Here is a 15,244-nt window from a genome sequence, read left to right on the forward strand (position 1 = left end):
TTACAAATTAAATGGCATCTGATATAGTTGCAAAACTTGCTGGGCATGCCCTCGTCGCTTTGAAAAGGAGGGTGTAACCAAAATATTAAAACTAGAAGCACTCTGCCACTGACTGACTTATCCATCGACTGAGAATCTTTAATAGGCTAATTAGTCATAATAATTATTGTAAAATTGGCAGAGCACGTAACTAGTTCACTAAGTGCCCACTACTACTCCTCCGGTATTTTAAACGTGACATAGATTGAACACTTATTTAAAATGTGACTAATGAAATTCATGAATCACAAAAGGAGGAGGTGTACTTGGAAAAGGCCGGGAGATACGGAAAGATTTCAGTTACATTACGTCATGGACAGGCAGATACTGGATTGTTAGGCGTACCCAACAGCAGGCACAGACTCAGGTTACAATTCAGTGAAGAGCCTACTGAAATTTAAAAGACAAGTCAAGAAGAATAAATGTGCAAAGAAGTGGGTACGGAAGAACTAAGGATTGAAGATACATGCTTGATTTTCTCCAAGGCTATAGATACTGCGATACCGAATAGCTTAGTAGGCATTTCAGTTGAAGGGGAATGGACCTCTCTAAAAATGGCAAACACAGAAATTCGAAAGATAACTTAGGTACAAAGATGGTAAACGCGCAGAAACCATGAGTAACAGAAGAAATCCTCCAGTTGATTGATGAAAGAAGGAAGCATAAAAATGTCCAGGGAAATTCTTGAACGCAGTAATGCAAGTCGTTTAGGAATGAAATAAACAGGAATTGCAAGGAAGCTAAGACGAAATGGCTGCATGAAACATGTGAAGACATAGGAAAAGAAACGGTTGTCGAAAGGACTGACTCAGAATATAAAAAAGGCAAAACAACCTTCTGTGACGTTAAAAGCAAGGGTGGTAACATTAAAAGTGTATTGGGAATCCCACTATTAAATGCTAAGGAGAGAGCTCTATGAGGGAGATGAGTTGTCTGATGTGATAGAAGAAGAAGCAAGAGTCGACAGGGATGAGATAGGGGATCCATTATTAGAATGAGAATTTAAAAGAGCGTTGGAAGACTTAAGATCAAATAAGGCAGAATGGGTAGATAACATTCTATCAAAATTTCTAAAATTACTGGGGGAAATGGCAACAAAACAACTAATCACGTAGGTGTGTAGAACGTATGACTCTGGTGATAAAGCATCTAGTTTTGGGAAAAATGTCATCCATGCATTTCCGAAGAATGCAAGAGCTGCTGAATGCGAGAATTATCACACAATCAGCTTTACAGTTCAATAATCCAAGTTACTGACAAGAATACTACTCAGAAGAATGAAAAAGAATACTTGAGTATGTGTCACCTGACGGCCAATTTTGCTTTAGGAAAGGTAAAGGCACCAGAGAAGCAATTCTGACGTTGCGGTTGATAATGTAAGCAAGACTAAAGAAAACTCCAGACGCGTTCATACGATTTGTCGACTTGGAAAGAGCGCTCTAGAGTGTCAAACACTGCAAGATGTTTGAAATTCTGAGAAAAATAGTGGTAAGCTATAGGGGGAGATGGGTAACGTACACCATATACAACAGCCAAGAGGGAATAATAAGAGTGGAAGACCAAGAACGGAGAGCTCGGATTTAAAAAGACGTAAGACAGGGGTAGTCTTCCGCCCCTCCTGTTGAATCTGTACATCGAAGAAACAATGATGGAAATAAAATTAAAATTCAAGGTGAAAGAATGTCAATGATTTCAGTGGGAAGATTCGCTCATTACATTGCTATCATCAGTGAAATTATGAAGAAGAATTACAAGATCTGCAGAACGGGATGAACTGTCTACTTAGTACAGAAATGGGTTGAGAGTAAACCAAAGGAAAATGAAAGTAGTCAAACGCAGCAGGAATGAGGACTGATGGTCACGAAGCAGAAAAAGTTAAGGAATGCTGCTACGTAAGTTGTAAAATCCCAATACCGACGGAGCAAGGAGGACATCAAAAGCAGACTATTACTGGCAAAAAGGGCATTCCTGGCCAAGAGTAGCCTACTAGTATCAAACGGAGGCCTTAATTAGAGGAAGAAATTTGTGACAATGTACGTTTGGAGCACAGCATTGTATGCTAGTGAAACATGGCGCGTGGGAACACTTGAACAGAAGATATTCGAAGCATTTAAGACATGGTGCTACAGACGAATGTTGAAAATTAGGTGGATTGGTAAGGTTTGGAATAAGGAGGTCCTTATACTGGCATAAAGGGATCTGTCCTGTAACGTTTACTTTTGTCTTGTATTTCAGGACCTTACACGTATTTCACTAAGTGCAGCAAAGCTCCGAATTTTGCCTACAGTATTCAGTTTACGTATTACTTCACGCATGGGACAAACGCACGTCTGTGGTAATAATTAATAAAATTGCTGTAGCAGCTTTGAGAATCAATTTGTAATACCGACCCACGTTCTATATAAGCGTAACATGAAAAACTGATAACGTTTCGAAGATCAGCTGAAGAGCAATTGATGCTTTATTCTTTCAAGTTGTAGCACGATCTGTCCGCAACAATGCACAACGGAAGGTTCACGTTTCGAAGATCAGCTGAAGAGCAATTGATGCTTTATTATTTCAAGTTGTAGCACGATCTCTCCGCAATAATGCACAACTGAAGGGTCATGCCAAACACTGAATTCATCCTTACTATAGAATAAGAAGCTCCTTCATATCCCACGAGAGACAAATAATGTCCGCGAGAGAAACCGTCGCTGCTGCCCCATACCGCAAAGGGTGCAGCCGGCAGAAAAAATGAACAGTTATGGGTTATATGCTTCCGCCAAGTGGAAGACAATTACTTTTTAGTATCCGAAAGGGACAGCCCTAGTCCCTATTTATTATATCATTACAGCCTGAAATTTAAATCAATGCCTTTCACACACCAGCCCTATAGTGATATGGTGTCTTCGGTTAGTCAGTGCTCTACTCTGCAAATTTCTCTGATTGCAGTAATCCTGTATCGCAATGGCTCTCACTCTAAATACGTCTTAGAATCATCTTGTCAGTATTTATCTGCCCGCGACGTCAAGGGGAGTCTGGAAGCACTGGAATTCCACAGTCCAGGATCAGCTGCAATCGAACCACGGAGAACTCCAATACTCTCTCTCACACAAAACACACTACTAACAAAACACTTTTTAAAAATTCTTACTGACTGCGAATCAACGCTATCCATATGTGGTAAGGAAACAAATGACGTGTGTATATAATAATTCCAATCCCAAAGAAAGCAGGTGTTGACAGATGTGAAAATTACCGAACAATCAGTTTAATAAGCCACAGCTGCAAAATACTAACACGAATTCTTTACAGACGAATGGAAAAACTAGTAGAAGCCGACCTCGGGGAAGATCAGTTTGGATTCCGTAGAAATACTGGAACACTTGAGGCAATACTGACCTTACGACTTATATTAGAAGAAAGATTAAGGAAAGGCAAACCTACGTTTCTAGCATTTGTAGACTTAGAGAAAGCTTTTGACAATGTTGACTGGAATACTCTCTTTCAAATTCTAAAGGTGGCAGGGGTAAAATACAGGGAGCGAAAGGCTATTTACAATTTGTACAGAAACCAGATGGCAGTTATAAGAGTCGAGGGACATGAAAGGGAAGCAGTGGTTGGGAAGGGAGTAAGACAGGGTTGTAGCCTCTCCCCGATGTTATTCAATCTGTATATTGAGCAAGCAGTAAAGGAAACAAAAGAAAAATTCGGGGTAGGTATTAAAATCCATGGAGAAGAAATAAAAACTTTGAGGTTCGCCGATGACATTGTAATACTGTCAGAGACAGCAAAGGACTTGGAAGAGCAGTTGAACGGAATGGTGGTGACTTGAAGGGAGGATATAAAATGAACATCAACAAAAACAAAACGAGTATAATGGAATGTAGTCGAATTAAGTCGGGAGATGTTGAGGGCATTAGATTAGGAAATGAGACACTTAAAGTAGTAAAGGAGTTTTGCTATTTGGGGAGCAAAGTAACTGATGATGGTCGAAGTAGAGAGGATATAAAATGTAGACTGGCAATGGCAAGGAAAGCGTTTCTGAAGAAGAGAAATTTGTTAACATCGAGTATAGATTTAAGTGTCAGGAAGTCATTTCTGAAAGTATTTGTATGGAGTGTAGCCATGTATGGAAGTGAAACATGGGCGGTAAATAGTTTGGACAAGAAGAGAATAGAAGCTTTCGAAATGTGGTGCTACAGAAGAATGCTGAAGATTAGATGGGTAGATCACATAACTAATGAGGAAGTATTGAATAGGATTGAGGAGAAGAGAAGTTTGTGGCACAACTTGACCACAAGAAGGGATCGGTTGGTAGGACATGTTCTGAGGCATCAAGGGATCACCAATTTAGTATTGGAGGGCAGCGTGGAGGGTAAAAATCGTAGGGGGAGACCAAGAGATGAATACACTAAGCAGATTCAGAAGGATGTAGGTTGCAGTAGGTACTGGGAGACGAAGAAGCTTGCACAGGATAGAGTAGCATGGAGAGCTGCATCAAACCAGTCTCAGGACTGAAGACCACAACAACAACAACAACATGTTTTCATTGGTTCCTCTAGATCGGATGAAATTGTAAACTCGTAAACACGACTAACCTGTCGGTCAATATAGACGTTCTGCTTGAACACAATCTCATGGGGACTCGTACGAGAATAGCTGTCAAAAAATCGATTTTTAAAATTTTTGTCCTAAAAAATCCTCTGTAATTTTCTGAACGAGAAAAAGTTTACTTCCAGCGAAACTGACCACAGAAAGTACCAAAATTAGAGGAATTCAAAAGTGGCTGCAAGCAGCACGACGTTCTCATGACACACAACAGCTGTGTTAAAAATAAATTTTTGTTCTCATCTGTTCCGTTTTTATGACTTTTTAGTCCACTAAGTTGGCAAACTTGCGAAAGCTTTACAGTTGCTTATCTTTTGTTTATACAGAGAGTTTAGTCGTTGTTTGCTGTTATTTTGGCGCGAATATTTTGTTTACAGCGAAGTAATTGTGTGTGTGTGTGTGATAGTTTCTTATTGTGTGCATGACTTTCTTATTCCACTTGAAAATGACACTGAGGGAATTAAAAAGGCAGTAAGGGCTACCTTCTTTCATAAATCCTCCACAGATGACAACGTATGTCATGCAATCTGCCCACCTGGCTACAAGAGGGCTGCTACTCAAGGTGAGACCTACAACCATAAACATTCTTTGCCATTTGCTATAGTAGAAGTTGTAAAACCTGTATATAGTGATCTTAGTGAAAACAGGTTATTAGAGAAATATTCACATGATAGGACTCAAAATCCAAATGAAAGTTTCAATAATCGTATATGGGAAAGAATACCAAAACTTTTCTAGTAGGACTAAAAACATTGAAAACAGATGCGGTAGAAGCTGTTCTATGTTTTAATAACGGTACAGCGTCAAGGCTTACTGTTATGGAACTTATGGGGGGGTCCGGTGGACTAGATATGCATAGAGCTCTAATAGCCACTGACCGACGGAGACTCTCTGAAGCAGAAAAACTCAGTGTTGGAAGCCACCGAAGAAGTAAAAATAAGAAGGAGAGATAGTGTGAAAAGAGAAGATAGGAAAACAACACAGGAAACAAGATGAATAAAAACCTGGGATGCATTAGTGCCATGCAAGTTTAATAGAAAAAGCAAGTTTTAACTTAAACTTGAATTTCCCGAAAGTTAAATTATTTCATGTTCTGGTAAATTTTCGCTAAAAACTGTTAAAGAGCTGTGGCCAAGCGGCTCTAGGCGCTTCAGTCCTGAACCGTGCTGGTGCTACGGTCGCAGGTTCGCATCTTGCCTCGGGCATGGATGTGTGAGACGTCCTTAGATTAGTTAGGTTTAAGTAGTTCTAAGTTCTAGGGAACTGATGACCTCAGAAGTTAAGTCCCATAGTGCTCAGAGACATTTGAACCATTTGAACTATTAAAGATAGCTGAAATTTTGTATACTGTCTTAAAACTTGTTTAACTAAAAAGTAGCCGACCCTTATGACTTAATTTTGAAAATAAAAAGCTTTTTTGAGGAAAAACCCTGAATTTATTTCCTAAATTTTTGATACTCATACTTAAAATTTCTTTGTACCACTATTTATGGCAGCACCATTTGCAAGAACAGACTATACTTTGCTCTTTTTTCCCATAGATTAATACGATAGATACTTGAATTTTTTAAAAAAGTCAGGAGTATCTGTTTAAGAGGTGTTTACGTTATTCGATCTTGAGGTAAGATTCCAGCAATAGCAGAATATCAATTTACATTTCATTAATTCAGTAGAAACTAAAATGTACCACAAGTATGTCGCACAAATGAACGGCCACACGTATCGCGGTTCCCGAGGTAGACGCTGTTCCTTAGCGAGCCAATAGCATTACAGAAAACTTACTGCCCAACCTTATTTTTCTACGGTCTTTGGTGTCAAGGTTACCGCATTTGAGCCTTCTTACCCAATTTTCCGCTGCTTTGATATAATGTGGAACAGTAAAAGAAGTGACAAACGGCAGGCCGAAATATCTTCCGCCACGTAATGTGTAAGCTGCCAGAACTATTTCAAATATGCAGGTAAAGTTCAGCTCCACACACCCAAAGACGGTCAGTCGATTGTCACACTACGATAGGTCATTATTTCCGAACCGTTGATATCTGCTAGAGCTGCGCACAGAACTATCCTACTGTTGTTAACATCCAATACCGCACTCAAATACATTAGAGATCAGCAATTAGAACAATATTACGCTTACCTGTTATTGCAACAATAATAACAATAGAAACGAAGGTTGCTGTCAACAGCGACAACGCCTCTGTGAACCTCCGACCAAACTTGTTGCCCAGGAAATGCGCTGCGAAATGCGCCGGGGCGTCGACGACACCTTGAGCTATGAAGGCCAGGAACGGATTACCGCCCAGGTTCCCGACGTTAAACCGAATGCAGCTCGTGGTCAGGATGCATACACACCTGTGGAAATAGGGTGACAGATGAGCCACCAGAAACATTCGAGTTCGAACGATGAGTGAAAATAAGTGGTTTCCGCTCCTAAAATATGTATTTCATGTTAGATTTTTTCGATATCGGAATGCGTATCCACACATGAATCCACCACTCTACTGGGAGGTATCGGAACTCAGATCTCATATCACTTGAGGCGTAAAGCAGTGACGGTAAGACTATTAGGAAGTTGGATATTGTCGAAAAATCGTGGTTTTACAAGCCTTAATTTTCAAGTCTTTTAGTGTGCTTGTAAGGCTTTAATATCTGAAGTCGAGTAGCTGTTGCAACAATATTCATACGATTATAAACTTCGGAAAGTACTCTTTCATTCGCTATACTTAATAGTCCTTCAAACCGAGAAGCGTAACTAGTGTGCGAGGTTTCTGGCGTGAGATGGTTCTTTCCTAATATGCGGTAGCACGCTATCTCTTATTAGGGTAATTTCACCTTGTCACCTAGTGGCTGGCTGCAGACTCATGTTATTAATATGTCGTTTGATTATTTGTCATTATTTTCCGATTTCCGCCGTTCCTTAGTTGCTTCAAAATTCATGCAGGTATATTCCGTCTTTGCAGCTGAATGAAAGGTAGTTTTTTGCCATATGCTTTTCGCTTCTTCAGTGGCCTGTAATACATGTGTTTTTACGCAGTAATTACAAACGTGTTACGTTTTCTCAAGTAGCTCTCTTGTTATTCAGGTCAGAAAAAACTTTTTCAGCACAAATTTCCTGAGGTTAAATTATCGTTTCGTGTTAAATATATAATGTTGTTAGTTGATGTGTGTCAGGCCCGAAATGTGTTTACTTGGTGTCCACACACCAGGTGACCGGTTAACGGCGTTTTGTCGCCCACATTTATCGCAACACATCACTTGAAAGTTTCATTGTATGTTAAATGTGTGTGGTTAAAGTGTTTAGAGTTGCCAATTGTCGCTGTGTGTCTATCTTTCGTCTTTTATTTGTGTTGTGTATGTGTGGATAGATACTTGTTCATTGGTTGCGTGCTTGTATTTTTCGGTTTCTTTTTTTTTACAAGAAAGTACAAACACCAATCACCACAAATCCACCTAAAACTAATAAACCTCGCAGACAGAGAATTAATAGCAAAAGAAACACAACTACGAGAAAAAAGGGCTCTAATGCCATCTCGGTACGAAGATAAACAGCCACTACATAGAAAATCTGATTGTAGAATCAAAATGCAAGCTTGTAGAGGAAGAGAAACAAGAACACAGCACAATAAGTGTTGGACTAACATGAGAACTAGTGAAGGAGGAAATTAGTATAATCACCAGATCAAAGAAAGAGCAAAATAGGAAACTTCAAAAAGAAAAGAACACGACTAGGGAATTAAAAGAAAAACTGCACTCTAATAGCATCATAATTACAACAGCTGATATGAGAATCAGCTCAGTACTCATCAATAAAGAACAATATATGTAAAAAACCAAAGATTTTATCTTCAAAGGAAACAGCGCAGTGCTGATGAATAAAGAACAATAAACAGAACGATTTAATCTCCTCTAACAACATTACAAAACTGAAATCTGAAGCTATAGCATGTTTCCAGACAAACATAAAAAACTACCTCAAAGACATCAGCCATAGACTGCTAAACAAGCAAAAACAGTATATCGCACAGGAGAACCCGAGAGCACTACTTGGAAGACAACCCAAAGACCTCCGTCCACTTATTCCAGCGAGGCATGTTATAAATTTCATGAATGCACCGTCATGCCATGTGGTGAAACACATGAACGTAATCATGACACAACGCTATGGAATGTAGAATCGCAGGACAGTGAAAAACACTAATAAACTCATTACACATATAAGAGACTTACAAATTCCACAAAGAGCGTCACTCAACATAGAAAACATGTACACCTTTACAGTAAAACCGACTGAAAATCTACTGACAAGCAACATACTACCTGCAGATAATATTAGAAAAATAACGAAAACCCTTAAAGTAATCACATCTCAAAATCACTTCGAGACTGAAAAGGAATTTTACTCACAAAAAAGCCTTCCAATCGGATCCCCAATATCAGAAACATTGCCAAACATATTCTTCAACCACATAGAAAGCACAGTCTATGATGCAATCATCATAAATAAAGGAAACAAAATTGTCTGCTGGTACAAGTATGTGGATGATGTAGTCTCTATGGTAGATGAACCATCAGATATAACAGATAAACTGCGTAAAGACGAAAACAACATACATAAAAAAATTGAATTAACCATTGAAAAAGAAATACGAAAGAAAATACATGTCTTTGACATAACGGTAAAGTGAGACAGAAATAAAGACATATTGGACAGCTCCAGGAACCCATTAGCCACTGACACAAATTATTATACATGCCACGTCCAAACAATCACAAAATCAAAAATCAGTGACCCTATGACATATGTTACACTGACTAAATAGTGTTCCACCCAGCAAAGAAAATTATGAAAAAGAATTACAGACAGCACAACTCATAGCCACAAACAAAGGTGATAACAACCATATAGTACAAAGTCTCAGACATAAAATCAAAACAGAACTAAAGAAAAATGGAAACAAGTAGAGGACATGATACTGACAGAACCCCACAAACAATAAAGAAATCACAGCATACATAGAAACACAAAACAGTAACATAACATGAATAACGGAAAGAAATGGTATAATTTGATAGCTGGTCGGTATGGCCGAGCGGTTCTAGGCGCTACAGTCTGGAACCGCGCGACCGCTACGGTCGCAGGTTCGAATCCTGTCTCGGGCATGGATGTGTGTGATGTACTTAGGTTAGTTAGGTTTAAGTAGTTCTAAGTTCTAGGGGACTGTTGACCACATCAGTTAAGTCCCATAGTGCTCAGAGCCATTAGAACCACTTGAACACTTTAATATACAAACACAAATCAACACACAGAGCAGCAAATATACAAGAGAAAAGAAGGATTACACATTGCTTACAGAACAAGAAAACCACTTCCGTCACGTCTACAAACAACTACGGAAAAACTAGATAAATACCAAGGAGCAGGTATATACCAATCTCAAGAACCTAAATCAATGTATCGGGGAATGACAGGCAGAAATTTACAACTAGTTGTTCAGAACATACAACATGCTGGAAGTATGAAAATAGATATTCTACCTTCGCTGAACGCCTGATGAAACATGGACATGAACCATCCAGCATAGAACAAGACTTGGAAATAATTAAGGTGAACAATTGCAACAAAGAATTCATGATATTACGGGAAAGTATTCCTATACAAAGAGTCCTTGCAATGAAACAGAATGTAGTTAATGAGGAAATTAACATAATCAATAACTCACTGATCATGTTAGGCACGAAAACAATAATGGGCAGATAAATAAATCATAACCAGACTAAATAATTAACTAATCCCTTCTCTCACACTTTCTGTCTCCCTCTCTTTTTTTGTTTCTTTCTCTCTCTCTCTCTCTCTCTCTGTCTCTCTTACACACACACACACACACACACACACACACACACAAATAGTTCAAATGGCTCTGAGCACTATGGGACTCAACTGCTGTGGTCATAAGTCCCCTAGAACTTAGAACTACTTAAACCTAACTAACCTAAGGACATCACACACATCCATGCCCGAGGCAGGATTCGAACCTGCGACCGAAGCGGTCGTGCGGTTCCAGACTGTAGCGCCTTTAACCGCTCGGCCACTTCGGTCGGCACACACACACACACACACACACACACACACACACACACGCACACACACACACATACAAAGAGTAAAAAGAGATACAACAAATGAACACATATAAAACCGCACGTGGGCATGCATGTACATGCAAACAAAAGACGAAATATGGACATACAGTGATAGTTGAAAACGCTACAAACTCTAAACGCATACAAATTCAATTTACAGTGAAAAGTGCGAGTGAAGTGTTGTAATAAATGTAGGCGATAAAACGCCGGGAACCGGACGTTTGGAGTATGGACACATAGTAAACATAACTCCAGGACGACACACATGAACTAACAATATTGGATTAGTAAAGTAAGACGAAAAGGTAATATAACCTCGTGAAACGTGTACTGCGGTAGTTGTTTCTAATCTGAAAAACAAGAGTGTAACGTGAGCAAAGTACCGTATTAAATAATTGTAATTAAGTCATGAAAAGATATATATATTACAGGCCACTGAAGATACTTCATAAACAAAATGCGTGATGCTAAAACCAAACTACCATTCATTTAGTTGAAATGACGGTAGCCGTCCGATGTGGCCAAGCTGTTCTGGGCGCTTCAGTCCGGAACTGCGCTGCTGCTACGGTCGCAGGTTCGAACCCTGCCTCGGGCATGGATGTGTGTGATGTCCTTAGGTTTAAGTAGTTCTAAGTCTAGGGGACTGATGACCTTAGGTGTTAAGTCCCATAGTGCTTATAACCATTTTAACCATTTTTGAAATGACGGAACATTACTCCGTCAAAGTTTGACAATTTTTTGAAATTTGTGAAGCTATCTGTTTGGTGATCTTGTTCTGCTAGCTCTTCATGGCCGTCGTATCGTATTTGTGTGAAGCCAAAGCAATATAAAACTGTGCCCATATCGTCTGTTTATTACGACAATCCACGCATAAGGTATAGCCTCTTGTGTGGAATACATTGCACCGTTTAAAACGCATTATCCTCAAGAAACAGATATCTGGTGAGCAAGTAACCCAGATCATTAAGAGATTATCTGGAGTGGCCTACTTCAGAGCAGTAACAATGGAAAATGCTACAAACGATCCCTCGAATAATGGACTCTTCTCACGTAATAGTCATATATATATATATATAGTCTGATATGGAAGATGCAGAGAACTAAATGGTATCTAGCCAGCTCTCAAAATCATAAAGAGTCACCTGTTCTAGAATAATCATTACTTTCTGAATCTGTTGTGTAGCTAACCTCATCTACACACGGAGAACATTTCAAATGGTAGTAAAAAAAATAATAAATAAAAGAGAGAGAGAGAGAGAGAGAGATGAAAGCTGTTCTGTTGCGAGATCGAAGGAGACAGAAGCGAAAGTTTTATTCTTGAAAAGAAAAAAGTGAGGACAGAGCTTCAGATATGCAATCTGAAGAAGAATCCAATGAACGCACCTTCTGGAGTGGTTCTTTTCTTTGAAGGCTACCATAGAGAAATGAGCACAGTCCATGGAATGCTGTACTTGAACTCCCGAAGAATGTCAGCTTGAAAGAGAGCTTTTGTTTTCCCTTACTGCAGTTCTTTTGGAAAATGGTTCAAATGGCTCTGAGCACTATGCGACTTAACTTCTGAGGTCGTCAGTCACCTAGAACTTAGAACTAATTAAACCTAACTAACCTAAGGACATCACACAAATCCATGCCGGAGGCAGGATTCGAACCTGCGACCGTTGTGGTCGCTCGGTTCCAGACTGTAGCTCCTAGAACCGCACGGCCACTCCGGCCGGCTCTTTTGCACAACATAGACATTAAATGTTGGATGGGCAGTAAGGAACACAATATTATTATTTTAGGTGCACCTGTTTTTAGTTTGATCGGTGTTAAATGTTTTATCTGACTGTCTCGTATTAGGACACAATTTCAGTTTCTTTCCAGGCTGCCTTGTTTGAGCTTTTTCCAAATTTACTTGTATTAAGTGACAGGGAGCACAAATTCAATAAATAAAATGTAAAGTACAATTAATTCACGTAATTCCCAATTAACAAACATAAAGTTGCATGTGGTCTGGCGTTGTACTGCTGAAGGAGATGGTGCTCCATGTGTGGACGAACTCTTCGAAATCAAAACTCGATTACAACACTCTGTTGTCGCGCACGACATAATTAAAAAGCTACACACAATATTTTGGAGTCCTGTAACACCAGCGGGATGCAAAGATGCAGAAATGAAGAGTAAGGATGTAGAATGTTGATGACGTTTGTTTTATTTAAAAAAAAAGATTTTCCACACAAAAATTCGAAGGCATTACCTTTCAGCATGCCCTGGTATAGGTGGATTGACAGATTCAAGAGTGATATAACGATGGGGCTTGTTATACTTGTCACAGAAGACAAATGAAGTAACAGTAAGTACGTTTTATGTGAATGCAGCAGAACCCGCAACTGTGAAACATTATACGTTTATTGAAGGAGGATCACTACTGCTGTCAGCTGCAGCGGGACATTTAGCGGAATCAGCGGACCGGAATTCGAACCCGGGATCTTCAACTTACTAGGCACGTGCGGTAACCTCTGTGCCATTCGGGACACAGCGTTGTCGAAGCTACACGGACCGAAAATTTTCGCTCGTCGCCGCTGATTCCGCTTAATTTCCCGCTGCAGCTGACAGCAGTGATCCTCTGCAATTTACATGTAAGTGGCACTCTTGCCAGAATTTGCCAGAATAAACAGCTATCGAATTACTAGCACTTCAGAAGGTATATATTTTGTTAATAATATTATGAATATGCCAAACATAAGTTCAAAAGTGAACAGAAATTAAGTTTATTTTATGTGTTGTTCTCAGAAAATAAAGTGGACCACTGAAGATGGTGAAACATCTCCGAATCATGTACGTATGTAAACTGTTCGTTGAAGACGGAATAATTTCTCCATACGGAAATTATTCAGGCTGTGAAATGACTGAGCGTACTTGAAACAAGTTGATCTATCGACTGTAGTAAACCAAGTTGGCCTTTTTTGATGATAAGATGATTCACTCCACCCACCTGCCGAAGATCAGTATGAGAGTGTTCCTGAACAGGCTCCTGTTGGTGACAAGGCTCAGCACTCCCATCTTGGGCGACCGCCGCTTCGTGATTGTGTTGAGCATAGCGAGCGTGTCGTCAGGAATGGGCTTCTCGTTGGTTTCGGCGATCCTGCTGACGACGCGGAACGCCTTCTTCGTGTGTCCTTTATTTAGCAGCCAGCGTGGAGACTCCGGCAGAAAGCTGTGACATTTGAGGCGCGTAATATAATTTAATTCATGAGAATAGGAGCATTTGTAGTGGGTTGTTACAGAAGAATACTGAAGATCAGATGGACAGATCGAGTAACTAATGAACAACTACTGAATCGAAATGGGGAGAAAGGACCTTCAGGGCACAATTTGACTAAAATAAGGGGTGGGTTGAGAGGACAAGTACTGAGTTATTAAGAAAAAGTTGATTTGGTAATTGAGGGAAGTGTTGGGGGTAAAAACACTAGAAGGAGACGAACGTTTTACTGCAGTAAGACAATTCTCGTGGCTCTAAGTCGCATTAGTAATGCAGACATTAACAGAGTTGCACAGAACAGACTAGCGTGGAGTGTTGCATCAAACAAGTCTTCAGACTGAAATTGTAACGTTCTTTAATTAAATAAAATTGGATACTTAGTAATATTATTCTGATCTGTATGGAATACAAAACTGGACACGTAATTCTAATTATCGTGTAGCGTGTTGTAACTGCAAGTGGTGTGCTTACTCTGTGCTATTGTTAGCAAACTTTATACGAACTGATTGGGCAAAGCAACTCCCAATACCAATAAACAAATACAGTCATTCCAAAAGTCATTCAGACCCTTAGGCACTGAATCCCCTGGCCCTGTTCAAAACTGATAACTCTGGTCCCTGTGCACATAACAATAAATTAAATTGTCTTACCTCTAAAGCAGCAACGGTGGAACACGATATACTCTGGTCTCTCACAAAAAAAGGGAAAAAACGAAATGCTACCAACAGACTCAGCAGTGCGCAATGCTGGCCATAATAGTTTGAAATGCACATGATGTTCTTTTGGCTTATAAATGGAAAAATCCAACTTGTTTGTCTGAAAAACATATGACCTGGACAGGGAGGTGGTACTGTTATGGTGAAATAATAACACAGATTTTTTTTTTTAGAAAAATTATGTTGCAAGTTAAGGTTGTCTTTGCAGAAACATTTGAAAATTGAAGTTAGATTGGTTACAGTAATATATTATATTTATTAACTGATTTACGAGCAATGAGATTTATGTAGCAAGTATTATTTAACATCATTAAACCAGCATAAATGCAGATCTTGAAATTACATATAGCTCTGCTAACAAGTCTTAGAAACATTAAAAGAGTGAAATATCTAACTAGCCTTTTTATCAGATCAGTTTACGTACATTCTGGGGTTACTCAACAATTGACAATTATCAGCCAACTCATCTATACTAACGTGCTGGCAAAATGAAAATCATAATTATTTAACATCT

General features: G+C 39.3%; 1 protein-coding gene across 1 annotated transcript in view; it reads right to left on the reverse strand.

The window, feature by feature from the left end:
• LOC126176733 (solute carrier family 22 member 7-like) overlaps positions 1-15,244 on the reverse strand; it is an 80,919-nt gene that overhangs the window by 8,380 nt on the left and 57,295 nt on the right. Inside the window, exons 6-7 of the mRNA XM_049923902.1 lie at positions 13,748-13,969; positions 6,770-6,984 (exon numbers count right to left, since the gene is read on the reverse strand). Of these exons, the coding sequence (XP_049779859.1) occupies positions 6,770-6,984; positions 13,748-13,969 (437 nt within the window). The remainder of the gene's footprint in view (positions 1-6,769; positions 6,985-13,747; positions 13,970-15,244) is intronic.

The sequence above is a fragment of the Schistocerca cancellata genome, chromosome 3, assembly GCF_023864275.1.
Source record: "Schistocerca cancellata isolate TAMUIC-IGC-003103 chromosome 3, iqSchCanc2.1, whole genome shotgun sequence".
Lineage (NCBI taxonomy): Eukaryota > Metazoa > Arthropoda > Insecta > Orthoptera > Acrididae > Schistocerca > Schistocerca cancellata.